This window comes from Oryctolagus cuniculus, chromosome 11, assembly GCF_964237555.1.
Source record: "Oryctolagus cuniculus chromosome 11, mOryCun1.1, whole genome shotgun sequence".
Classification (NCBI taxonomy): Eukaryota; Metazoa; Chordata; class Mammalia; order Lagomorpha; family Leporidae; genus Oryctolagus; species Oryctolagus cuniculus.
Window position 1 is genome coordinate 9,718,882 of NC_091442.1, and position 26,977 is coordinate 9,745,858.

Sequence of the window (26,977 nt, forward strand, 5' to 3'; positions counted from 1 at the left end):
CCCAGGGGGTGGCGCTGTCTCGGGTCTCTGGAGGTCACCAAGCAGTGGAGGATGAGGGTAGGAGTCAGAAGCGTGATAGAGATCAAAGGTGATTTTTTTCTTCTTCTCAAAAATGGTTTTGCAAATCTTTTTCAGAGCTGATAGACACACACCTTAGCTGGATACAAAACATTTTATGAAACAGAATGACTGATCTTTGATCCAAGAAATCAAAGTCAAAGGTAATTGGGATCTCTTGCTTCTCCTTTTGTCTCCCAGCTGTGTGTCTGTTTTAATTTTAATACAAAAAAACAAAACCTCTACAATCCAAAGAGCCCGCTCTGCTCCTACGGGCTGGCTCCCTGTGGGGACATCGCTGTGTTTCTCCGTCTGGGAGGCCGGAGGTCGGAGCAAGGCTGGGGTGGGGCGCGGAGCGGGGGAGGCACTGGGGAATTGCATGCTCTCCGGGGCCGGCCCCGTCCCAGGCCTGCACGGGCCTGCTCCTCTGGGCTTTGTGTGTCCCGTGTGGGTGGGGGTGGTGCACAGGGCCCCAGAGTGGGCAGGGAGGTCAGAAAACCACACCCACTCTGAAGGACACACCCCAAGCGTAGGTAACTTCCCGTCCACCCAGGGGCTTTCTCGTAGTGTGCTTTTTTTTAAAAAAAAGATTTTATTTACTTGAATGGCAACGTTGCAGAGGGAAAGATTTGCTGGTTCACTCCCGAGACAGCTATGGTGGGCCTGGAGCCTGGAGCTCGGACTGTGGTGCCGACGGCTTACCCTGCAGTGCCCCATTTGACGACATTAATTTGCTACTCTGAAACTGAGCCTGGAGCTCTGGTTTTCTCACTGTGTGCTCAAGGGAGCCCCGCTGTGGGAGGTGGGCTCCCTGGGAAGACTGCAGGGCTCTGGGGGATGAAGTCCTGGGAGGGACATTGAAACTCACGCTGCACTCCCCCGGCAGTGCCACTAGAATTGAACGGTCCCCTTGCTGGGGAAAGTGGCTTCCTTCCAGGCCCGGGAGTCCTGGACAGCACCACGCTGATGGCACAGAACCGCCAGGACTTGGCCCAGTGCATTTTCCAACAGGGATCGTCAAAAGGCGAGAATCTCAGCACACACGGGCCATGTACCTGGCCGGGGCTGTACTCTCAGCGTTGGGGCCTGATTGCCTCACTGTCCAAGGGGAGGTCTTTTCAATGAGCCCAGGTCAGGGCTCTGGCCTCCCCCCACCCCCCTAAAGTCACCAGCAGGGAGGGGAGTCGCTGTCATGTGACGCCGTGAACATCTACACGGCCGCTTTGAGCTACAGACCTGCTAAGGGAGTTTGGTTCCTTTCACTGGCCTGGTCCTTCTAGAAGGCTCTTCTCTGTTCCCGAACGCCCCGGAGCTCACGGAGATAGCTGGGGAAGACAGAAGGTCGCTTAGCCAGGAAGCAGCAGAGCCCCAGGGGCACCATGGCCTCTGCTGTGAGTCTTAGGAGAGCCAGGCTGGCCTCGGCCCCGGGGCATCGCAGAGCCCAGCAGGTGCCTTCGGGCCCCCTCCTGCCCTCCCCAAGCTTGCCAGTCCTGGGAGCAAGTTCAGCACGGCACTGTCGGCCACAGGAGAAGCGGGGGATGGAGGCTGTGTTGAGCTCCTGTTGGCTCCCTGACCCCCATCAACGCTGTCTGGCCGGGCCCAGGCTCTCATGGGTACTCTGGTGGTCGGGCCAGATCTAGGGGAAAAAAAACACCCTTGAGGTGTGGAGAGAAGCAGGACTGGGCTCTGCTGCAGGCCGAGGCATGGGGACCTCTGAGCCCCGATTGAGAAGGGAGCCGGCCCATCAGGCTGCCTAGCGGTCATGTCCAGGTTCTCAGAATGCCCCCTGAAGCCGCGGGGCAGCAGGCGGCCTGGGCTTCTCTGTCTTGCGGCTCCTCAATAGCAGGGACAGAGAACGCCCTCCTTCCGTTGTCCACGGGCCCCATCCGGCCCCCAGCCTGTCTGGGTCAATAAAGCTTTATTAGAACACACCCCGGCCTGTGTGCTTATCCATCATCTGGCTGCTGTGATGCCCGGGAGCAGGGAAAGAGGCCGCAGAGCCCCCAAAGCTCAAAACTTAGAGAACATTGGCTGCCCCCTGGCTTGTCCTCCTCTTGGGCCTGCGGCCATCTTTTCTGGAACATTTCCAGAGCTGTAACAGTGCTCTCTGTACACCAGGACTCTGCAGAGTTCACGGAAAATGTAACAGGAAACTAGGGCCTGGATTTCAAACTGCACCAAAGCGATGCGTCCACCCCATTGCCCGTGAGCTTTCTCAAGTCCCCTCTAAATGACTGTCGTGTGCGTGAAGCACACGGGTTTCTCTAGCCTTGTGAGAAGGGTGTGCTCTCTGTCTTCTTAAACTCTGCCCTCGGTTCCTTTCTGGTCTCAGCCTTCAGCGTGGGCTTAGGAACCCCCCCGCCCCGCCCCGAGGTCGCGGACGCACTCATGGCCACCTCCCCATGGGCTCAGTTCTGGGTCGGGCACCTGCTCTGGCCGCTCGCCACGTGACCTCGCTGCTGGTAACCAGGTGGAGGCTGCCTCTCCGTGCCCTGACCCCGACAGGAGCCGGGGTTCGGGGACCTTGGAGGAAGGGTGATGAACACCCAACTTCCTAACAAAGTCTTTTACCAGTTCGTGGCCATTTAGTGTCCAGGTTAGAATTTGAACCCAGGGCCCCTAATCCCCCTTCCTGTCTCTATTTTCCCATCGATAAAGCCTGAGTGGGGAGTATATCATTAGGGCTGACGTGAGAACGGATGCCCTGGCATTGAACAGGACCCAGCACCCGGCTCTCGGTCAACACGAGCAGCTCCTACCCTCCTGTATGAGAGGACAAGCGCAGGGCAGCAGCCTGCTGGGGGGGGGGAGGGGACAGGAGCAGAGCTGCCCGTCACCACGTGACTCGGCCAGGCCGCACGCATCCGGCACCCGCTGCATCCCGGGCTGTGGGCAATGCTTGAGAACTTGGCGAGGACGAGACAGCAGGCAGCCGGGGGTGTGAGAGCTGCAGGAACCCCTGGGGGAAGGGGCTAAGGGTCCCAGTGGCTGGGCCAGGGGGGACCTGGGGGCTGATCCTTGGGGGTGCAGCAAGGACAGAGCGGGACAGGAGGCAGCAGGGGGCAGGTCCTGGGGAGCTGCTGGGCAGGTGGAAGGGGCAGAGGGAGGCAGAGGTGGAGGGGGAGGGACAGGGCCGGGGGCAGGAGGGCCTGGTGAATGTCGGGGACTGGGTTCGGAGGGCACTTACGTCCCCTCTTCTCCCCGGCACCCGAGTCCGCAGCGGGAGATTAAACCAGGTGACATGGCTGGGCAGACACACCACCCCCACCCCGCAACTCTCCGCACCTGGGGCCCAGGCTCCCAGCCGGGCCCTGCGGTTTCCGAAAGAGAAGCCTCCCCACCCCCACCCCCACCCCGTGAGGTCCAAATGCACCGAGTGCGCCAGAGCCACTCCACCTGCAGGGACGGGACGTCACCCTGGGTGGGGGTGGGTGACAAGCCAGTCGCTGGGCACCTTTCCCAACCTCCCCGCCCCCCTGTTCTGAGAAGGGAAACGACCCTTAGGCCAGGGCTGCGGTGCCAGCGGCTCTGCCTCCCGCTATTTTTGGAAAGCTGAGGCTGTGGAAAGTTTCCATCAAGGATCCACTCCTCGCTTCCTACACCGAGAAAACAGGAAGCCCTGCAGAATCCGGGCTTTGAACAACGCCGCGTGAAGCCGCCCGGTTCCCGCCTGCCCCTGGCATTCTGCGACCAGCCCCTCTGCGTACATACAAGCACCAACCGGCATCGGGGGAGGGGGTTCCCTGGGCGTCCACGGGTGCCTGGACACGGGCTGTGCCCCAGCAGCGCCGGGCCATTGAACCGAGGGACTCGTGCCCACCACCGCCTCCGTCCGCGCGGTCTAATGCTGTGTCGCCCTCGCTGGCCGCTTCTCTGGGGGGTATCTGATCCAAGCCCCTTGACAACCCGAGGAGGGAGGTACTGCTTACAGATGGAGGCACAGCTCTGTCCCAAGGCGCGGTCTTGCAGGCAGGGAAGCGAGAGGTGGGATCCTAAGCCTGGCTGGCTGACGCTGGAACCCAGACGCTCCACTCCCCTTGCACGTGCTCTCAGAACGCACTGAGCAGCAGTGAGCGGGGCTGGACCTGCGGGCACAAAGCATGGCACCAGGTCCCGGGTCGGCACAGCCACTGCACACATCCCCCAGGCACGGTGCCTGCACGCTTAGAGTCCTCGAGAAGCCCTAGAAGGTATGCGCCATTACGAGCCCCATTTTATGGATGAGAAAACTGAGGCCCAGCGATGACGCCACACACTCCCTGAGCGAGGGAGGTGGGAGCCCAGCCTGGCTGCTGCAGCCGCCCCACTCGGGGGAGCGTTAACACGCCGCCCTCACTGCCAGTTTTGCATCAAAGGCAGCGGCAGAACCAGGAAACGGGTTCGTGACCTGCCTTGGGTGGGACCCCCGCAGGGTCACCCTCCTCTCCCAGGCCGCACTGCGCAGCCCCCCATCTCGGGAATGTGCCCAGCCTGCCTCTGGGGTGAGCTGGCGCTGCTGGCAACTGGCCATTTCCAAGCACGCGGAAGGAAGCTTTTCGCCACTCGCCCCTCGCTCAGCTCAGAGCGCAGACTCCAGGAGGTGGGGGGCCGGCTTCCTGCTGGGGCCGCACACCTACCTCTAGGGGGCGCTTGGGGGTGGGGACAAGAATCCCGGTTGTGCCGACGCAAGAGGAATTCTGTTTAAATTGACGGCGATTCAGGCTTTGTCAGAACCGCACGTTCATGCACGGGTCTCGGGGAGCCTGCTTGTGTCAGACATCATTGCAGAATAGGTGTTTTCTGGCTGCTGTAGTCACGGCAGTAATTTGGCCCTTGAGAGCCTCAAGTGCATCAGATAAAATATAGACAGGGGGAAGCGACTGAAATCTTGCCCCCTGGCCCGGAGCCATTTCTGCCAGAGGTGCACAGGTTGCCAGTTGAATGATTTTCACTAGCAGAGCTATTGCACAAAATACTGTCGTCCAGAAACAGAGACCCCAAAGGGGAAGGCATGTTTTGTGCTAAACACTGCCCGCTGCGTGACCCCAGGGAGTCCGCGTGTGCCACCACCTCTCACGTGTCCCTCTCCTTCCTTTCTCTCGTAGTTAACGAGATTATCAGGAAGGAGTTTTCAGGACCTCCCGCCAGAAACCAGACGTAAAAGCAGCCATCACCGCAACGCGCCTTCCACAGCGGACCCCTCGGAGCCCTCCGCTGCCCACCCCGCGCCCTCCGCTGCCCGGCTCCCGGCCCTGGAGGCCGCACGCGGGAGCTGGCCGCCCGCCTCTGCCGACACCAGCGCCTGCTCTTTGCGTCTTCGCTTCAAATCCCCGGGAGCATCCCCGGCTGAACTTGTCGGCGTCGCAGCCAGCTGTTAAGTGCCTGCCTGCCAACCAAAGCGACATTCGGACCGAGCGGGACCCTGCAGCTTGCCTGCGACCTGAGTGGCTGGAGCCTGGGTTGACAGGCTGGGGGACAGATGCAGGCTCCTGTGAGACCCCAGCCCTCGCTTTCATGACCCCGTGCCTCTCCAAGGGCGAGCACACTCCCAGGAACACAGCCCGCGGGTCCGAAGTCCTCGACAGACACACACACACACACACACACACACACACACACACACACATGCACGCACACCGTGGTCCTTAGGGCTGGCCCTGTCCGTGCCTCCGCGAAAGCTTTAGTCCTGAATTTCCTCCTTCCGGAACAAAACTGCCTTCCCAGCCGAGACCCCCGTTACAGCGTCTCGGATTAAGTTATGATGTGTACAAGTTTGTTAGCTTCTTTTTTTTCTCCGCTTCGGAAAGCCGACGAAGGCGGCTGGGGTGACGCCCTCCTAGCCGGCTGCCCCTCAGCCCGTGGGCAGCGGGCGTGTGGTTTCCACAGACCCAGGAATGTCCCTGGTTCCCGGGAGCCAGGCCCTGGCTGCAGCCGCCGGCAACCCCGTCCCCAGGGGCCCTGCCTGCCTTCTTCCTAGCGTTTTCCCCACGCAGCTCGTGCGTGGGATTTTGAGGAATTGGCAGAAGGGCAAACGCAATGCAAAAAAAAAAAAAAAAAAAAGTGTAAGGAAAAAGGACCCAAGTGCTTCGTTAAGTGGATTTCCATTGAGAGAGAGAGAGACAGACAGACAGGAGGGGCCGCTTCCCTCTCCACCATCAACCTAAGGCAGGTCAGGAAAGCTCAGGCTTTGGTTCCAATACTCATTGGTCTTTTTTGCCGGACTCCCCCTCCCCTTCAAGTGTCCGCACAGGTGCGTCCTAATGGAAGCCAGGCTACCGTGGACCGAGTTCTGCACAGACCACCTGTGCGCTACGTGGAAATGCAATCCTAAATTTCACCGCAAAAAAACTTTTGAAATCTGTGCATAGTCCCCCCCCCATAATACACCTTTTTTTGGAAAACCTTTTGTATGTCATTTTCCCCTAGTATTTCTCACCACTGAGCTCACTCCTGGTCCTTGAGTCTTCCTCCACTGGGCAGTTTTTGCCAACAAAACTGAGTTCTCAGCAGGTGAATTTTCCGAGCGCAGCTGTGCTCCGAGGCCTGAGCCACACACACCCCAGGATAAGCTGCGGGTTCCTCTCCAGTCACCTGTGGCTCAGCCCGCTGCCCAGGGGCCCAGGCTAGGTCTCCAAAGTCCCGGCTTCCCTGTCCAGCTCACTCAGCGGTGAACCTGAGAGCTGGGCCTGTGCACGCCCTCATGTGTCGCCTCTGGTTACCACCTGGCATTGATTTCCCCCAAGAACGGGGGCAGCTTCCGTCCCCCTGCCCGAGCGTGGAGTTGAGACCCCCCCTCCCTCCCTCCTCCCTCTCTCTCTCTCTCAGCACACAGAATGCCGGCGCGCAGCCAGCCAAGCGAGTCCTGCAGGCGCGGCTCTGACCTCGGGAGCTTTCTCTGCAGCAGCGCTGGCTTCCCCGGGGAGGAGAGCCTCCCGCGTGGCAGGCGATCTGTTTGCACTTGACCTGGCTCGGGGCCGAGTCCTGCACTTGAGGGCATCGGGCCCTTCCTCTGTTATCTCAGAGTCTCACCCAAGTGCCTTCCTGCTATTGTAGCGCAGCCACTCAGCTCCATTGTCCACCGGGTGCGATTTCCGTCGGTCTCCTACCCGGGTGAGCGCGCAGGGCCTGCGGCCGCCCCAGCTCCTGCACACGGACGTGTGTGTCTGGGGGGTGTGTCACACACCCACGGACAAACAGCTCTGCTGCCACGTCGCGACGCGATAGTACAGGAAGCGCTTTCATCCCCGGCTCTACCAAAGAGCCAAGGAAAGGAAGAAGCCACAGCGTTGAGATGGACGGGTCAAGGAACGTGAAGGAGACAGCTACCAGGAAGTTGCAAGAGTTGCAAATGCCAGGAGGCAGTGTTGCCGGGAGTGATTGGGGAAGAGGCCACGAGGCCGGCCGTCGGGGGTCTCAGGAGAGGAGGGGTGTGTGTCGTGTGTCGCATGTCCGGGAGAAGGGCTCGGTTACGTCGAGGTTTGCACTCGCAGCGTCCAAGTTCGTGTAAATAGGTAGCCCTCGGGCAGGTCTGCCACGTTGCCGAATGGAGTATATTTCCAAAGTCTGCAAGTCTTCCTGTATTGTACAAAAATACTGCTGCTTCGTAATATATAGCAATCCAAATTAATTAGTATCTTATTAAATTTTATTTTCTTACCTGTATGTTTTTTTTTTTTGCTTTATATCTATCCTCAGAATATCACATCCTTATGGGAATTAGAAAATATTTATAAATGGTCAGAAGTCTTTTTAAATGTCTCTTTTTACATATATGGATTTTTTTTTTTCCTTAAGAGAAATGATGTATTCTTGAAACATTTGCTGATCATTCCAGGAAACCAAAAGCAAACAGTCCATCCCGCCGCAGAGCTGGCGCCACCTTCCCGGCGGGAGTGGCCCAGGACGGGGGCGGCCGGCCGGGCGGCTCCGGGACCAGCTTCTCCTCGCCTCTTCAGCCCCAAGCCTGGGTCTCGTCACCGACAGAATCGTTCTGTGAGGCCTCCAGACCTCTCCCCACCAAGACAAGCGACCCAGAGCGGGACCTCAATTAACAAACAAAAAAACCAGCAACAAAGCCCATCCTGCCGTCCCGAGGCTCAAAGGATGTTTTGGCAAAGCCACTGCCCAGGCCGACCGCATCCTTGAGGGCTGACTAGTCCTGGTATTGCTGGCTGCCTGCAGGGTGATCCCGGCACACACAGCCCGCAGTGGGCGGAGCGGACGCCTCCTCACACCCAGGTGGTCCTGCCTGCAGCTTGTTCATGTCCAGCGGCCAAGACGTCTGCCCCAGCGTGCCGGTGGGAGCTGTCACACAGATCGGAAGCCCGGGTGTTCTGACTGTCACTCACTCCTGACTACAGTGAGGCTGGATCTGTTTATTTCCATGTAAGGAAAAAGACAAACACACGATCTCCACTTGCTCCGATTTGTTCACAGCCAAGAGGCCGCCGGGTCCACAGAGCAACCATGTTAATTTCGTGTGGTTCCTTTTGCAAGTGGCTGGGGTGGGATGGGGGCCGTGTCACGTGTTCCCAAACTCCTCTCCTGGAGAGGTGGCTCTGAGGGACCCAGCACAGCCTCATGGGGGTTTCCTAAGTGTAGGGTGTGGGCGTGAAGTCTCTTGGGACCAAAGCAGCTGACTGGATGGGTGAGAGTGGGAGGCAGAAGGCGAGGAGCAAGAGCAGGACACGTGTTGGGGGTTTGGCCAGTGTCTGATGGGCCTGGCCGGTGTGATCAGAGGCGCAACCTCCCGGAACCCTGGGGACAGAGCCTGGCTCACCCCATCACCTCTGCAGCCCTCAGAGGCAAGGAGGCATGGGGAGTTCTAGTAGGGTTCTCCAGTAGACCCAAGTCTCCCCAAAGGGCAGTGCTGGAAGGCTTGGCTTTGGAAAATCCTGACTGTTAGACAATTTTGAATACATCACATTCCTATGCAAAACGTTTTTAATCTCCAGTTTAATGCAGTTTATTTTTGCTATATGTAAAGTATTTTTATACGGCTTGTATTATGATAGTTTAGCAATAAAACGGTTGGAAGCAACTTTGGTGTGCACTTTTCTGCTCTGCTCGGGGACCCTGGGCAGCTTCTTGGCATCCTCTCCCTTCGGCAGAGAATGTTCATGGCTGTGGACCTACTACGTGCTCACACCCCCTCCCAGCCCAGGAGGCGCCGTCCTGTCTCAGAGGAGACGGAACCACAGCTCAGCCTGTGGTTGCTTGACTCTGCATCACAGCCCTGCTGCCTCTCTGGCCCCAGCCCGCCTGCGTAAGCTGGCTGATAGTATCAACCCTGGCCGTCCATCAGAGGGTCCTGGGGGTTTGCAGCTAACGGGGCCAGCTGCTCACTTGGAAGGCAGACGTCCCATTTGTTTTGAGCATCTTGCAAAAATTCCAAGGTCAAAGCAAAAACAAAACACCTTCACCATCGAGCCCACAAACAGAACTCGAGAGCCAGAGGACTGTGGCTTTCCGGCCTGTTTCCGCCTTAACACGGTGCCTCCCCCCCCACACCCCCCCAGCTGGGGCCGAAGCCCCTAGAAGTGTGCAAGGAACTGCTGCTGGCGAAGCCTTCGCAAGTCCAAGCTTCCCCTGCCCCCTTCAGTGCTGCCCTCAGATCCCCGGGCAGAGCCCCTGCCCAGGCCAGGCTTTGGGAACCCACCCCATCTCAGCCCCGCACCTGGGAGGCCTGCCTGGGAATGTCTGAGGGCCCCTGCCCGAGCCTGGAGCCAGCAGTGTCATGTGTGCAGGTGACCCCATGGCTGTGGTGGCTGGAAGGGACCCCCTGGGATGTCCCAAGTCCCTCTGTGGTGGGAGCAGCTGGTCCCCCACCCCCACCCCGTCCCTCCCGTTTGGCTGCCCCCAGGAGGTCCAGAACTCTCACTGCAGGGGCGAGGCCCATCCCAGCAGGGCTCCCTACAGCTGCTGCTTCGGTTTTAATCTTTCTAGCACCGTGGGAGGTGGGGCCAGCAGAGTGGTGCTACCACGCCTACTCGCCAATGAGTCAAATCACAAAAATTCAGCCAGCCAGGGCCACACACACGCTAGAGGCCACTCTGCACCCCTAAGATGCTTTCCACAGCCGTGCACACCTGTCTGTCACTCGCTCCCTGAAAAGCCTGTGCCTTCCGGAAAAACAAACAAACAAAAAAACAACAACAAAAGAACCACAAAACAGAATCGTCTTGAGCAGAGGACCAAGGTAAAAGGGGCCGTGTTCCCCCTTTGTGCGTGAGCCGCAGGCCTCCGGGCCCCCCGTGTCACGTGAGGGCAGGTGCACAGTGCCCCGTAGCTATCAGCAGCCGACCTCGTAGCTGCCTGTAACAGACTCAGCTCCGAGCTCAGGCAGGGACCTGGAAGAAAACGGGCTTCTCCCACGGTGGGGTCTGACTCTTTCTAACTGGATCTTAGAGCAGGAACCTGAGTTTATCCACCTTCCAAAGGCTGACACGCAAGGGAAACACACGCGGGGACATGTGAGGGTGACTCGGCCAGAGCCGGCAAGTCTGAACCGGCTGCTGGCGGTACACGGGGGTCTGGCCTTTGTACCAGCAGTGGGAGGCCGAGCACGGTTCCCAGCAAGCGGGCGGGCTCGTGGGAGGAAACAGCGCTGTCGACTGCTGCCCCCTCTCAGGGCCACAGCCTGGAAGGAAACAGGCTCCGTGGAGGACCCAGCTGGGCAACAGTCTCATCAGGCAGGCACCGATATCGAACAATCAGTCACCCCAATACCAAACTGAGTCTCATCAGTCACCCCAGTAGCAGAGAGTCTGGATCAGGCAGTCACCCAGTAATGCTTTCATCTGGCAATCACCCCAATATCCAGTCGAGTCTGGATCAGGCAATCACCCCAAATCAAACAGCCTGGATCAGGCAGGGCCCCAGAGGAGGATCACAGAACCCCAAGGAAGGACTTTCAAGGAACGCGTGCGTGCAGAGCCCCGGTGAAGCCCACGCCTCCCTGCAGTAGAGGACAAACTGCCTCCAGCGCGGGGCCTTGCTGCCCGGCCTCCTGGCGCAGCTCTGTGACCAGCCCCAGAGCCCCAGAGCCCCAGCCTGAACCCTGCACTGGCTTCAGGACACAAAGTGCCCGACAGCCCGCGCTGCCTGCCGCCCTTATCGGTCCTCATCGGGGAATCGGGCCCCTGCCCTTTGCAGAAGGGCGCTAGGGGGAGACTGTACTGAACCCCTGCCCCCCCCCCCCAACACGCGGCTGGCACCTTCTGCCGGCTCAGCGCATCCGAGGCTGTGCACGGCGTCCGGAGGAAGCGCTCTCTGCCCCCAAGGCCATCGATGGGGCAGCTCGGGGGCGGGGGCGGGGGGCGAGGGAGCGACCCCTGGACCATCTTGACACAGCGTACGTGCCTCCTAGGCGCATGCTCCAGATCACCTGCCACTGCCCACTTTGACAGACACGGGGTTTGCACCCCGAGGTGCCCCCTCATTCCCGACACCCCCCCCCCCCGGCACATCAGCTCTGACAACAGCTGCAGGGCAGCAGCTTGGTCGGAAACCTGGCAGGAGCCTGGGTCTCCGCAGTCCCCATCTCTCTTGCCCCGGGCGTCACGGTGGCCATCTCAGAAGCCCATCCCATCTGCCTGGATGGCAGAAGGGCCCCTCCCCCTCAGAGCCGCCAGGCTGAGCCCCTGAGACCTGGGCTCCTACATGGCCCCTGGCTGCTGCCCCACCCAGGGCTGCCCTCCGCATAAAACCAGGCTCGCAGGCCAGGCGCCTCGCACCTCTGCAGACTCAACTGTGGCCCCGCCTCTCTCTCCTGAGTCTTCCCAGAGTTCCTCCCGCCCTGTCTCTGCTCTCCCTAATGCCTGAAGCTCTGACCCGACCCCCACGCACCTGCTGGCCCTTCCGCATTCTTCGGGTCTCAGGTCAAATGTCCTTTGACAGAGAACTTGCTGGAACACCAGGTATCCTGTGGGATCTACCTGCACCTGCCCCGACACACGCACACACCCAGCAGGCTCTCTCTCTCTCACCATCCGCATCTGTCCGCCAAACCTGCCAAGTCCAGCAGGACACACAGTGCTCGTCCTCGCTCCGCACCAGCAGGCCCTGGTCACTGGGTGTGCAATGGACCCACGTGCCTGACCCTCAGACACACGCGCCCCTGAGAACGGAGTCCCCGGGATGTATGGGAAGCTTCACACTTTTTTAAAAAGTGAACGACGGACTCGGACTCAAGAGAGAGCTTCCTCCTGTCCCATGCAGCTCGGTTTATTCCTTCCCAAACGCCTGTCTTCTAGAAAGAGCCAGAGCCCCCTGCTGCAGGTGGCAGTAAACCCCGTGCCTCCCCAGCGCGCTGGCACTGCCAGGCTCTGCTCTGTCCCCGGTCGCCCGGGGCCCTCCTGCCTGTACAGTGCCCAGAGCTGGGGACCAGCAGCTCCTGGGGGACAGGTGGGCGATGGCACTGCGTGCAGCTGCCCCTCACCTGCCAGCGTGCACAGTGACCAGCCCCAGGGAGATGGGGAGGAGGGGCTTGTGCATGGAAGCCAGATGCCCAGAGGCTGCTCTGGCTCCACCCCTTGCATCTGGCTCTCCCCAGCTGCACCTGCGGCCAGGCCAGCAGGAGCCCGCATTCTCATTTCCCTGTCTCGCCCCAGGCCTGGAACCCCAGCCTAGGCGCCAGGCTCCAGAGGGCCGGGCACATAAAGTTCTGAGATCTACCCCACGGACACTTCCCAGGCTCTGAGAGCGGCCAGCACTGGCCAGGGGAGGGCCGGGGCTCAGAGCTAGGGCGTGGGATCCCCGGCCCATGGCTGCCCAGCCCCCGGGGCTCGCAGCCTCCCCCCAGAACGAGCTCATGTCACTCATAAGTCAACCTCTACCCCCACAAAGATCCCCCCCTCCCTGCTCCCCCCGCCCTCTGCATCTCAGCTCACCGTGAACACCCCTGCCTTGGGCTGGGGGTCTGTTCTCACAGAAACCCGAGGCCCCGGCGACCCTCACCACAACTCACAGCGACACCCACTCGCGAGCATCCAGTTCCGGCGGGCAGACGTCTACACGGGGAGCTGGCGGGTCAGTGGGCCCCTCGCTGCTCTCACCTCCTACTTCAGCCGACTTACCTCCTCCTCTGAAGGCCCGCGGGACTCCCAGGAGCACTTTCGACACACCTGGCTCATCGCCCCGCCCGTGATTAGGAATCGCACCTGCTCCCAGGGATCGGGGCGGCTGCCTGTGGCCCAGAGCCCCGGCCGGGCCATGCCCCAGCTCTCCTCCTCACTCCTCGGGGATGTCGGCACCTGGGGGCCCCATCCTTGAGGATCCTGGCACAGGCAACTTCTCCCATCTCCCATTCCCCTCCCCAGCCCCTCCCCCCACTTAGCGAGGCACACCTGGAGGGCGTCTGAGGCTGATGGAGACCTTGTGTTTCTAGGGGGCCCAGGTGAGGCTGATGCTCCTGGCCCCTTGGGGAGTCCTGGCCTGGCCCTCCACTGCTCCCTTGCTCAGCACCACCCCCGTGGCCTCGCCCTCCACGTGCCCCTCCCCCCATCGTGGCCTTGCCCTCCACTGCTCCCTCGCTCAGCCCCGCCCCCCCAGCCCCCGCCACACTGCGAAGCTCCTGTCTGTAGTGCCTGACCCCAGAGGCGGCTCCTGCCAGCTCCCTTTCTCCTCGTCCCCTGCTCTCCACTCTTCCCGATGCCTCTTCCACGCCCCTGCCTCTCTCCCTGAACCCCCGGCGCCTCCTCCACCACGCTCACACTCTCCTGGTGCCCTTGCCACTCGTTCCAGGGGTGGGGGGATGGAAGCATCTGGAAGGGGCCTGCTGAGTGCTGCTGCCATTCACGGCACCTGCCCCCCCCGCCCCCGCAGCTCTGCTTCGCTCCACCCCTGGCTGACTGCCACCCACCCCTCCCCCTTCCTGGGACAGAGTCAGGCTCACCCATGCCCCTCCACCCCCAAAGTCTCTGCCCTCAGATCTGACAGCTCTGGGTTCCAGCCAAGACATCTCCCATGCTCCCTCCCCAAGTAGGCACTAACTGGCCCTCTGGGAATCTGGTGCATTTTTGGTCAGCGCCCCTCAGCTGCCTTCCCTGTGGCCTGCCAAGGGGCGGTGACAATGGCCCACCTGGATGCAGGCAGCCAGCGCCTGCACCAGCCACAGAGAATCTTAAAGCACTAACGGGACAAGAGTTTGCATTTCCTGTCACCAGCTACAGGCAATCTTGACAACGCCAGCCATACAGACGCCTCCCCACCAGGACGAGCCACGCCCACCCCTGGCTGCCACCACCTCCCCACCAGGACGGGCCACGCCCACCCCTGGCCGCCACCATGTGTGCCTTAGTCATTTGTCACACAAACGCCTCCCAAAGCCCTACTCTGTGCCTGACACACTGGAAGGAGCTACTGCCGTAGAGAAAACCAGGAGAGCCACTCCCAGGCTCGCCCCGGCGTGGCTGGGTGTGGCTGGGTGTGGCTGGGCGTGGCTGGGTGTGGCTGGGTGTGGCTGGGCGTGGCTGGGCGTGGCTGGGTGTGGCTGGGTGTGGCTGGGTGTGGCTGGGCCGGTCTCTGTGTCTCCGGCCGTCCAGCTGCCGCTGTTGATTCTCTAAGGAGCAGAGCAGTCACTCCCTCCCTCCGCTCTCGTCGATGGCTCCCTGCTGCTCTCGGGCTGGACTTGGTGCCCACATCTGGACCTGACAATACCTTGCTGGTCTGCACCTTGTTAACTCCGCACTGATTCCTCTCCTGACGCCCGCAGCCCCACCCACCCACCATCGTCCCTCTCCCCGGCACCTAGAATACACCGAGGACTTCTTGCCTAAATACTTCTTTCTACTCATTTTGCAGCTTTCAGCTCTGTCAAGCCTGTGGGGCAGTCTCTCCAGAGCCCAGAGCACCATGAAGTGACCGCCAGGTCCCAGGGCTGGGGACCGTGGCTGTCCTGTTTGCTGCACTGGTATCTGGCAGGCGATGTACTAAGTGCTCAATAAACACCACAGCGCAGGCGCTGCTCAAGGCGCTTTGTGCACTCCCACCGATTTCACGCTCACACGGTCTCCCGCGCGGGCCCGTGGGTGTCCTGTCTCTCGGGGGATTTGCCGCGCCACCTGGTATTCAGGCCCTCATGTGACCTGGACTGAAGGATTTGCTTTTTGTGAATAGAAATTGGCAGAAGGGAGGGGTGTCATTGCTGAAAGGAGACGGTGGATGGCTGCAGCAGCGTCTGGCCGGCTCCGTCTTGATCCATCTCCTCCTGTCACCCTGTAAAGCCAGCCGCCCCGTTGTAGGCCAGCGACACGGCCGGTAGACCATGAGCTGAGCGTGCAGGCCACAGTCTGAGAAGGAGCCGAGTCCCTTCCACAGCCGAGCCTTCCTGGAACTGGGCCCCGCCCCAGGAGAGCCTCAGTGTACTGAGGGCTCCCGGCTGACCGCTAACCGCGGCCTGTGAGGGTCCCTGAGCCGGGGACCCCTGGCCCGCAGACGAGATCCGAGCGTAACTGTGGGGTGTATTAGGCAGCCAGGTTCAGGGGTGAGGTGTTAGAGCAACGGAAACCAAACGGCACAGCGAGGTCTAGCAACGAGCACAAGAAGTCGAGAATGAAGCCCAGTCTGTCTCCGAGAACTTGTACTTGAAGACAATTATTTGTTGAAAGGGAAAGAGAGCGCCAGTCCGCTCACTCGGTCCCCAAATGCCTACGGTAGCTGTGTCCCCGCAGGGCACAGACTGAGCACCAGGAACTCGCTGTCCCACGTGAGTGCAGGGACCTCCCAGGGTGTGCACCGGCAGGGGGCTGGGATCCGAGCAGAGCTGGCGCCCCCATGTGGGGTGTGGGGGTTCCCAGCAGTGTCTTGGCTGCGGGGCCAAGTGCCCACCCCAAGTTGTGCTTTCCAGAGCAGCTCTCAGACTCTGCGGCCCGTGTGACGACTGCCATTGCCACCGGCCTCTCCGCCAAGCAGCTGAATCGAGGTGACCCCGTGGGCACGCAAGGGCCAGCCCACCTGCCTTCTGACCGCCTATGCCTCCCACCCAGGTCTCACGCCACTGGCGGTGACGGCTCTGAAGCTCAAATCCAACCCTGACGTCCGACTTAGAGCCCTCCAATGACTCCTGGGTCCTGGGGTCACCCTCAACCTGGCCCCGCCCACCTGGAGCTGCTGCTCCACACCCGCCCAGCCAGGGGTGTCGCCCACCTGCTCCCAGTCCAGAGACCTCCCTGCGGCTGTCCCTTCCTCTGGCCTGGGGTTGTCACCTGCTGTCGGTGGATGCCTGCCTCCCTCCACCCCTCCCCACCAAGGCTCCAGGGAGAGCCGGTGACCTCTTTTCTGGCCTTGTCCTCCGGCGCAGCCCCAGGCACCTTCACGCCCTGCTGCCCAGGCGCCCCCCACATTGCTGCACTGGACTCCTGCCTCTCCCCTTCCTTCCCCAGCGGCCCGCGGCACCAGCACCGGGCCGTGCGGTCCGCCCTGCTTCCTGCGGCCCTGGCCTTGCCCTCGGTGCTCAGGACACGGTGCTGCCTGCCTTTGCCTGCTTCAGCCTTGCCCCCAGTCCCTGGCAGCTCCCACAGGGACCCACCGCCTTGGCAGGTGCCACCCGGGTCATCTTGCCCGCTCACACACAGCTGAGCCCGGAGCTTTGATTCCATGGAGACTCCGATCTTCCCTCACCCCCGACAGTGCCGGTGGACAGATCTCAGGCCCTGCGTGCTCATTGTGTCCCTCGTTCTCTGCCTGGGACCCGCTCAGAAGTGACCTCAGCATCTGCCCAGAGCCCCCATGGGCGGCCTGATTGCCCGCCGTGTGCAGCCCCCGGGGCTACCCACTGGCCTTACCTCCCGAGTTTCTTGTGAGCTTCCTTTTCTTGCACAACAGTTCCCAGTGGAGGGGCTTCCTGCCCCGCCCTCCCGGCACTTACTGGGCTAGAGGCACTTTGGCTGTCGGAGCTGGGGGGAGGGCGCACAGGCATCCAGGGAGCACACCTTGCACCCTGCGCACCTCGCAGGCAGGTGCTGATTTCCATGGCAGAGTGGATCTTGAACAGCACCCACAACCCACAGGGTGACACCTGCGCTGCCCTTGGGAACTTTACGTGCAGGCAGCTTGAATGAATTTCGCCCTTTTTTGCCTTTAAAAAGCTTCCCTTTGCCTCAGCGTCCTTGGGGATGTTGGGGGACACAAGCTTTCTCCTACAGCTTGTCCAGCAGAATCCCAGTGAGAACTAAATCCCTCCTTTGGGGTCAAGGCCGCGGTCACAGACAGAACCCAGCACAGCGGGACGTGCACACGGCCCTGTCGCTCCCCCTCTTCGTGGAGGAACGACACTGAACCCTGCCTAGGCTTCATATCCGAGTCACGGCTCCATTATGTTGCTCCCCCTCTTCATGAAGGAGTGACACAGGACCCTGCGCTGTTCTTTTGTCTGCTCGGCCCTTCCCGGGTTTGCTGCTGGTTCTTCCCGGGTTGGCTGCCTTCCCTCCACCTCCGTGGAGGGGCAGGCCCCCCTGCCACTTTCCCCACTTCCGCGGGGGAGCGGCACACCGCCGGCCGGCTCTCTCGGGGGCTGCACAGGTGTTCCTTCAGATGTTCCCCTTAGATGTTCCTGGTGCATGTTGTCTCTCTCCTCCTTTATAGTCCTTCCACCAATCCCAACTCTGCTACCCACACGCCGAGTACGCTGCTCTCCTCCAATCAGGAGCAGGTCCTACAGTTTATTGGTTGAACTGGAGGCAGCTGCGTAGAAGCTGTTTCTCCCTTCTCAGCGCCATATTGTGGGAGAGCAGATGCATAGAATAAGTCCTAATTCCAGTAACTTAGTCTAGTCCGGGTTGCTCCCCACAGGGCCCCGAGGGCACTGTCACAGGAACAGCGCAGCCAGTGGGAGAACTGTCCCCGAAGACGTCCAGGTCCCCAGCCCAGGCCCTGTGGCTTTGTCACGCCTTACCAGGCAAAGCGGACTGCGCAGATGGGAGTGAGCGCGGGACTCCGAGGTGGGGAGCAGACCCTGGGTCACACAGGTGGTCTCATTGTGGCCACAGGGCCTTTGCAGGAGGCAGAGGTCAGAGCGCAGGAGCCCAGGAGTGGGGCAGCTCCAGAGCTGGAAAGGATGAGTGGCAGATTCTCCTGTAGACCCGGGGCCCTGGGGCTTCTGAGCTCTGGAATCGCAGAGGGGGAAGGCGTTTGGCCTGGTGGTTAAGTAGCCACACCCTACATCCGAGTGCCTAGGTTCTAGTCCCACTTCCGGCTCCTGGTTCCAGCTTCCTATAACGCAGACCCAGGGAGCAGTCATGGTGGCCCAGGTAGTCGGGTTCCTGCCACCCGTGGGGGAGACCTGGATCGCGTTCCCAGCGCCCCTGGCTTTGGCCCCATCCAGGGGTCTCTGCAGGCACTTGGGGAATGAACCAGAGAACAGGAGGCTCTATCGGTCTCTCTCTGCCTCTCAAAAAACAAAAACCCCTGTGTTGTGGTAAGCCGTTCTGTTTGCAGGGATTCGTCATGACAACACAAGGAAACCAGCGCAAACAGCGTCTGGTCTTCCCTCGCCTCCTGCCCGGCAGGGCAGCGCCGTGTGTGCGTCTACGCAAGGTGAGTGCAGTCACACCGTCTCCATTTCACAGACCGGAAATGCAGGCTGCAAGCAGAGCAGTGCCTCCTGGGGCTCACGGCAGGTGCCACAGCCAGGCTGCAAACCCTGCCGGTCTCCTGGGCTCGCAGCCGCTTTCTGCCTACAGGGCCCCACTGCTTCTTGGGGCAGTGACACCTCCTGGGGCTTTGGCTTCCCCTTTGTCACATGAATAGGTTTGATTAAATCAGCCCTTCCGCCCGCCTGGTGCTGCGTTTTATGCTTGGTTAGCAGGCCCCACAGAGGGAGGTGGGGGGAGGGGGAATAGGTTATGATCACGGTCTTTGGACGTTCAAGTTCGGGTTCGAAGCCTATTTGCCATTTTGCAGAGAACATCCCAGAGACCCTAAGATGCCGAGGAGCATGGCGGCTGGCTCAGAAGAGATAGCAGAGGCCGCGGCCCACGGGGGCCTTTGGAACAGAACATTGCTTGGGCTGAGGCTGGGGACGCCCTGCCTGAAGTGCTGAGCCAGGAGACCTTCAATGTCTCCTCTGGTTCACAAAGAGCGGGGATTCTGTGAGCTGCAACCGCAGCTGGCGGCGAAGCGATGCAGGAGCTGGGAGGGAGCCACCTGTCGGCTGTGTGGGTGGGTGGGGGGATGGGTTCACCCAGGAGCATTGTTTCTGAGGGTCTGGAACTCTGCATGGAGCCCCGAACACCAGCGTGGAGATGCACATCTCTGCGCACGTCCCGAGCCTTGGCGGTCCCCCTGGAGAAGCCTGGCCGCCTGGGCCAGAGCTGTCAGGAATGGCCCTGAGCTCCCCACAGTAACGCCGCCCCTTCCTACTGAGCGCCCACCCCGGGCCCCCGCCCCGCACACCTGATCCAGTCCAGGCCAAGGGAGTCCAGAAACTGCCCTTCTCCTTGAACCTGGAGCCCAGAAGCTTTTCCTGGCCTTGGGGAAGATGGAGGAAGGCGCTCCTGGTGGAGCCCCACTGCCCCCTAGAGGAAGGATCGGGAGCCCAGCTGGGAACCCTGGGTCTGGGCTTGGGATCTGGGGTTCCAGACTAACCCCATGCGAGAGCAGTGCCCCCACCCCCACCGCCTGCTTCTCTGCCTCTCCCTGGCCCCTGGCCCAGGCCAGTGGCTCTCAGGCCATTGGCTGGATCAGGAGGGTGTGGGAGCCCCCCGCAGCCCCCAGGCCAAGTCAGGTCCTGCACGTGGGCTCAGTCCCGAGGAAGCCGCTGGCTCTGGCCCAGGCGACAGCTGACGTGCACGGGATTCTGCCGGGGAGAATCGTTCGGCTCACAAACCCTGGAGAGAGCAGGACGCTCACGGCCCTGTGTAATCACGGCGAACCCAGAGCTGTCAAAGGGCAGGAAGTCTGTGACGTTTCTGCGGTGGGTACTGAGCACGGGGGTGTCGTTTTGTTTTTTCACAATAAATGTCCCTCAAATGATGAACCAGAAAGACACCGGGCACACCGTGAACCTCTGGGCACGTTGCTTGGACGCACTCCGGCAGCTCCTGGCCGGGGCCGGGGCCGGGGCCACGCACTGCGAGGTTCTGGGAGCACTGGCCGAGCTGCAGCTCGGCGCTGGGACTCTGTTGTCATCATTGGCTTGCGTACAAGGAAACCGAGGCACAGAGAGGTTAAGCAACTTGCCCAGGATCACACAGCTAAGAATGCGGCGTTCCGAGGGTCTCCGAAACCCCCAGGCCACATGTCTCGTTTCTGAGCTGGGTTTCTGATGCCAGGCGCTTCTCTCTCCAGGAGGGGATGTAATGCTACGGCTTAGTCTTCTCGGCTGCATGGAGTCTCAGGACCCTGCCTACATCTCTCTGCACCTACATGGTCACAGCCCATGCCAAGGGCCACTCCTGTCCTCTCTCACCAGATGGCCACACTAGCCCATCAAGCCCGCTCCCCAACAGCCCGTTCCCGACAGCACACACCAGCAGTCCGCTCCCTGCACAAGCTCAGAATGAGTCCGATGCCTTTAGGACAACTCCACGGGTCCTCTGAGCTCAGCTCTGGTCACTTCTTCCAAGAAGCCCTCCTGACCTAACCTCATTAGATTGAGGTGGGACATTTGTCATGTGACCCCCAACCCATGTCCCCCACTGGACTCTGTCCTCAGTGTCCCCCACTGGACCTCTGCCCCTGCCCTGCACTGCTGGACACATAGGGCAGGGGCTGGCATCTGGCAGCGCACTGAAGATGCTGCCTGGGGTGCCCACACCCCATGCTGGAGTGCCTGTGAACGAGTCCCAGCCCCCCTTCCAATTCCGGCTTTCTGTTACTGCTCCCCCTGCGAGGCAGCAAGCAGAGGCCGGTACTGTGCTGTCACAGGTGAAGCCTCTGCACGCCGTGCCACCATCCCATTTGGGCACAGTTTGAGGCCTGGCTGCTCCACTTCTGATCCAGCTCCCTGCTAGTGTGCCTGGGAGGGCAGTGGAAGATGGCCCAAGTGCTTGGATCCCTGCACCTGCATGGGAGACCCGGAGGAAGCTCCTGGCTCTGGATTGGCCCAGCTCCGGCCAATGTGGCCATTTGGGGAGTGAACAGAGGATGGAAGCTCTCTCTAACTCTACTTTTCAAATAAATAAATCAATATTGAGAGAGAGAGAAGGGGGCGGGAAGGGAGGGAGGGAGGTAGAGGGCTGGACAGCTTGCCTCCTCCCTGGGGAAGAGACCCTCAATATCCAGGCTGCCGAGACCCCTCCGGGGTGGGCAGGGTTCTGGCTCAAGCTCCCGCTATGCTGCCGACACCCCAACCGCTCAGTTCCTCAGCTGCCCCCCCACCCCCGCCCAGGCTCCTCTCCCCAGGGGGTCCTCTCCATGTGGACTGCACTCGGCTCCACCCATCCCCGACCCAAAGGCTGCGAGCTCCGCCCTCAGGCTGCACCAGGCCCACGGAGAGATTTTGTTCGGTACACACAGTGTTATTTCCTTTTCTTAATTATTTTTAAGCCACTTGAAATTCACGTCTCTTCACCAAAAGGGTTTGATTTCCATTTGCTTTAAAAGCACTGGACGATCTGGCCACGCTCACCCACGTGGTCCCCGGGGACCAGGAGTCAGAGCCGAGAGGCCGCTGTCCCTTTGCTGGGCCCGTGTTCTCCGGCTGGCCACCGCCTGCCCCGCGCTGTCCCATTACCCATGACCCGCTTTCTTCATCCATGGGCGCCTGAGTTGGGGACCCCTCTGCCCCCGCCGGGGGGACTCCTCGTGCAGTGTGCCCGTGCCTGGGTGGGCTTCGTGCTGGGCACTGGCCTACAGAGACTGCAAGGACACAAGGCGGGCTCTCCCTGGGGCTGGGCCTTCTTGGGGTCCGGATGCACACTCCCAGAGAGGCCACGTCCTCTGCCTGCGCCCACCCACGCGTCTCGCCTCTCGCTCGCTGCCTGTACAGCCCTGCCCCCAGAGCGTACCGGAGTCTCTGCTTCCACTGGGGTGGCCTTCCCCGTGCCGGCCCTGGATCTGCTGAGTTTCCGCTGGGCTCCTGGAACACAGCAGAGCGCCACCCACGTCTGCAGGATGAATGAATGAAGACGCGGTTTCTGTTCTCCAGGAGCTCCCCCCTCCCGGGGGAACGGCCCCGGCTGACCGCGGTGTGCTCAATGGTGGTGACCCCCACCCCTGCCCCGCACCGTTCTGCCTTGCCAAGTGCACACCGCTGGGAAGCTGTGAGGTGACCTTGTTTGGAACAAGATCTTAGCAGACGCAACCAAGACCTCAGGATGAGCGCATCCTGGACGGCTGGCGGCCCTGACGCCAGGCCAAGTGTCCGTGTAGGAGGCGGACAAGCAGGCTAGGACCAGGCCCCGGGAAGGCAGAGGTTGGGGTTCTGCAGCCACAAGCTAAGCCCCTCCCCCCACCCCACCGGAGCTGCCAGAGGCCAGCAAAGGCGCCCCAGGCAGCTTTCCGAGGGCGCAGGGCCCGGCTGACACCTTGACTTCGGGCTCCCTGCCTCCGGATGGTGATGGAACAAGTCTCTGTTGCTTCAAGTCGCCAGTGTGTGGGCACTTCTACAGCAGGAAGTGAGCACAGGAAGCCCTCATCTGAAGTGCCCGCGGCCAGAAGGGTCCGATCCGGGACCTTGTCAGATTTGGGAGTATTTGTATCCACATCATGAGAGGTCCTGGGAGCGGGGCCCAAGTCGCCTCCACGCGGAGCCGGGAGGTGATTTTGTACAAGTCTTCGAATGCTTCTGCGCACGGAACAAACGTCACGGTGGGATTTTCACTCGCGGCACCACGTCCATGTTGGGAAGCTTTGGAACAGACCGAGTTTCTGACCGTGGGTCAGGGAAGCTCAGCCCGGACGCAGCCGACCCAGCACGGTGTATCCACCTGCAGACGACCACCCAGGGGGCCACAGCCATGCCACCCAGGCCCCCTCCCCAACGATGACCCGACACAGTGTATCCACCTGCAGACGACCACCCAGAGCCCGGTGCCGACCCAGCATGGTGTATCCACCCACAGACGACTACCCAGGGGATTCCTACCCTGTGGGAGCCCCGGCTCCACCCACCAGTGGGTCAAAGGTTTGACCTCACACCCTGACCTCCTGAGCACCTGTTAGTGTGCCCCCCCCCCGGACACCTCACAGCCCGGAAGTGCAAGCACCTGACAACAGTGGCTGCTGTTGTTGGCAAAGTCGTCGAGGCTGATGATGGTGAAAGTGATGATGGCGGTGGTGGTCCTAGCCTGAGCCTCAGGTCACTACACAAATCTGGGGCGGCGGGGGGCAGGGACAGCACCCGAGCTCTGGTTCAGGCCAGCAACGCCCCGGGGAGCCCTGGGCAGCCCTTGCCCGGGCATCAGCAGAGCCCACGCCCAGCGCTGGCCACCCCACGTCCCTTCCCCGGCGGAGTGCATTTCTGCGGCGCTGGGAGATGTTTTCAAAATGACGCAAGCATATTTCTGAGGTCAGCGTCTAATCAAAAGCGACTCCCAGACGGTGCCCTGGTTTAAAAAGAAAGAGAAGAAATTGAGTGCGTCGTCATCCAAGCCATTTGAATGAAACGAAGACACAACAAGCTCCACTCTTCCCTTGCGCCAGGATGGGCGACCTCAGTCCTGCAGAGACACAGCTGGAGGGAATTAAGGGGGATCTCCGGTTCCCCGAGATAGCAGAGACGCCCAGCCAGCCACCGTGACTCACGGCAGAGCCACAGAGATGTGGCCCGTGGAGGCGGGGCCTGGATGCCTGGCAGGGGCTGAAGCCAGCGCTCCTGGGTAGGGGTGCCAGGCTGCAGCGTGGACAAGTCCCCAGAGCTGGAGCTCTGTCTTCTGGGGACCCAGAGGAGACGCCGGGCCCGGACGAGGCTCCTGCAAATGGCCACAGTGCCCTCCTGGGGATGCCACCCGCCACGCCAGGGACTCCTCTGAAGCCCCCGTTGCTCCGTCACCGACTCTCACCACCTGCCAGAGGAGGAGGGAGCCCAGCGACTTCCCCGGAAGCGTGCGGGTTCCCCTCTGCAAGGCTGTGTCTGCCAAGTTCCCACCTTCCTGGGGGTGGGAGGGAGGCTTGACACAGGCAGGTGGAGCAGGTACAGCGGGTGGCCACAACTATGGAACTGAGTGTTTTCACACTTGAACCAGTTTCTAAAGTGTTAGCAATAGGGGCTGGCATGGTGGCTAAGCAGGTGTAAGCTGCCACGTGCGATCCCAGCATCTCTTATGAGCACTGGCTCAGGTCCTGGCTGCTCCGCTTCTGATCCAGCTCCCTGCCAATGCACCTGGGAAGGAAGACGGCCCACGTGCTCGGCCCCCTGCACCCATGTGGGAGACCTGGATGGAATTCTGAGAGCCCTGGCTTCAGCCTGGCCCAGCTCCAGCCGCACTGTTGAGAGCAGACTCCTCCGAGTGTCTTTCTAGGATCCTTGGCTTCTTCCATGTAACTGTCAACCACCCCTTTAAAAACAGTCATGCCGTCTTAGATTCCCTTGTGTGAAATCCTCGGGCCGTTCTCTCATGTACAGTATGTCGAGGGTGAACATTCAAATTCTTGAATGTCTACAAGTGTCACTGTAGGGTCCTCTCGGCACCCTGCGAGGGAACTACTTTCCACGGTCCCCAGTTCACAGATGAGCAGGTTGCGGCTCAGAGAGGGTACGCACATCACCCAGGGGCACTCAGCTAGAAGTGGTGCAGCCCCTAGCTGCCCCGCACCTTGCTTCCCTCTTCGGAAACCGTGCAAGGCTCAGGAGGGGTCAGGCGGGTGTCTGTGGTTTCCAACTTCCCTGGGCTCCGTCTGTGTCCTGGGCCGGAGCTGCCCCAGGACGAGCAGGTGGACATGGAGCTCTGGGCGAGGGGGCCGAGGCTCGCTTCCTCTGTGGCTCTGCTCCTTTCCAGATACTTCCCCAGAAGGCCCATGGGGGCTCAGCATCAAGTCTCCTGCCATCATCTCAGCCCGTGCACGAGGAGTGGCTGTGGCATGACCTCCTTGCAAGGGCCAGGCCTGGCGGCTGACCCCACCCCCACCCCTCCCTGTACCTCCCCACCCCTCCCTACAACCCCCACCCCCTCCATACCCCCCCGCACCTCCCACTCCCCCTACACCTCTCCCCACACCCCCACCCCTCCCCATACTCCCGCACCCTCCAGCACCTCCGACCCCTCCCATACCTCCCCCCACACCCCCACCCCTCCCCATACCCCCCACCCCTCCCCGTACCTCCCCACCCCTCCCACACCTCCCCCCACACCCCCACCCCTCCCCATACCCCCACCCCTCCCTGTACCTCCCCACCCCTCCCCACAGCCTCCACCCCTCCCCATACCCCCCGCAACCCTTGGCCCAAATTAGTCGTTTGGCCAAGTGTGGCTGCTGCAGGTATCACTTATTCTAGGGGGCCACGGCCCCGCTGGAATCCAGAGGGCAGGAGCTAATGCAGGGGGGGTACGAAGCTGCCTGTGACACCAGGGAGCAGGAGGTGTCAGGCTGCGCTGAGACCCCATACGCAGTGTTGAGCACTTCTGTGCACCAGGCACCCCCCACCCCGGGGTCACCCCACCTAAACCCCACCCCAGCTTGTGCGGCATGCTCTGTCCTTATCTCGGCCACCGAGTGGGTAGCCGAGGCTGCACGAACCCCTGCCACACGCCCCGAATCACAGCTGCAAAGTGCACGGGTTGGGTCCACTCCCAGGTAGGACCCCAAAGCCTGCGTTCTGGGCTCTGGGCTCCCCCTCAGCAGGGTGCGCTCCCGAATCTCCCAAGAAGCCGAACGGGCTCCAGTGCCTCGCCCACCTCCCCCTCCAGACACAGCCCCGAGTGACAGCTGTAACCAGCGGCATTCACCGAGGGACCGCCGTGGGCCAGGCCAGTGGCGCCGAGAAGCCACTGAATCCTAGTCCCTAGCATAGTCCGCCAGGCCATCACTAAACCCATTTACAGACGGGGAAACAGAGGCTGGTGGAGACCTGCACAGCAGGTGCACAAGGCAGTGCCGTGGGGCTGCTCCAGACACCACGGAGCCAGCCTGCTCCTCCTGAGAAAAGCCAATGGCTGCCAGGAGATTCTGACTCGGTCACCACTTGGCATGGCCTCTGTCACCCAGCTACCCACATGCTCATGCGTCCATCCCTCCACCCGTCCATTTGTCTTCTGTCTATCCTTCTGTCTGTCCATCTGTCCACCCCTCCAGCTGTCTGTCCATCCATCTACCCAGTCATCCATACCTCCATCTGTCCACCTGTCTGTCCATCCATCCACCCATCCCTCCAGTAAACATTTGTGCACCTGGCAATGGTGACATGGTGACTGCTGACACGGTAGCGGCCAAGGAGGCAGAGAGCCCTCGTCTGGTGGAGCTGACTCTAGAGAGAGACCGACACAGAGGTCATGGAAGGTGCCAGGGAGGATGAGGCACTTGAAGAGCAGAGGGGGTGGGAGGGAAGCGTCCTGCCCGAGGCTGAGGGTCAGGAGAGGCCTCGCTGGGCAGCCCGAGTGAGGAAGGGCGGGCGCCGCGTGTACATCCGGGAACCTTCTTGGAAGTGGCACCAGCAAGCGCCCAGCCCTGCGGTGCAGGTGCATGGCTTTGCTCAAGGAGCAGGAGGCCGAGTGGGAGGGGACGAGGCCAGGAAGGCCCCGGGGCAAGAAGCCCCAGGCCTTGTGGCCGTGGGGAAGACTGAGCAGGTGAGGAGCTATGGAGAGTCCCACAGTGCCGACTGCGCCTTCCCTGTGTCATCCTCCCCCTGGGCTGGGGCGGGTGCCCACCCCTGCAGAGAAAAGCGAGGGGGAGCCAGGGAGCGAGCATTCCTCCCGGGATGCAGACCACATGCCCTTATTTTTGTGTCTCTGATGCCAGGCGCAGCGCCGGACCCAGCGCGGTCAGTGGCAAGGCCCCAGGCTGGTGGCCGGTGGATGTGCTATGTGCGCTGGCTCGTTCAGGTGTGTTTGCCTTTGTCATCTCC

General features: G+C 61.3%; 1 protein-coding gene and 1 long non-coding RNA gene across 6 annotated transcripts in view; one reads left to right on the forward strand and one right to left on the reverse strand.

Annotated features, from left to right (window-relative positions):
- The window catches only part of NFATC2 (nuclear factor of activated T cells 2), a 138,646-nt gene extending 129,570 nt beyond the window's left edge, over positions 1 to 9,076 (forward strand). For 4 of the 5 annotated variants that reach the window (XM_008250420.4, XM_008250423.4, XM_051832679.2 and 1 more), the window contains exon 10: positions 5,142 to 9,076. In XM_008250420.4, coding sequence (XP_008248642.1) covers positions 5,142 to 5,197 — 56 coding nt within the window. In that variant the 3' untranslated portion in view covers positions 5,198 to 9,076. Of the gene's footprint in view, positions 1 to 135; positions 222 to 5,141 lie in introns of all 5 variants that reach the window. The other variant, XM_051832680.2, reaches the window with a different exon arrangement.
- The window catches only part of LOC127487350 (uncharacterized), a 1,183,652-nt gene that overhangs the window by 459,810 nt on the left and 696,865 nt on the right, over positions 1 to 26,977 (reverse strand). The window lies entirely within an intron of this gene.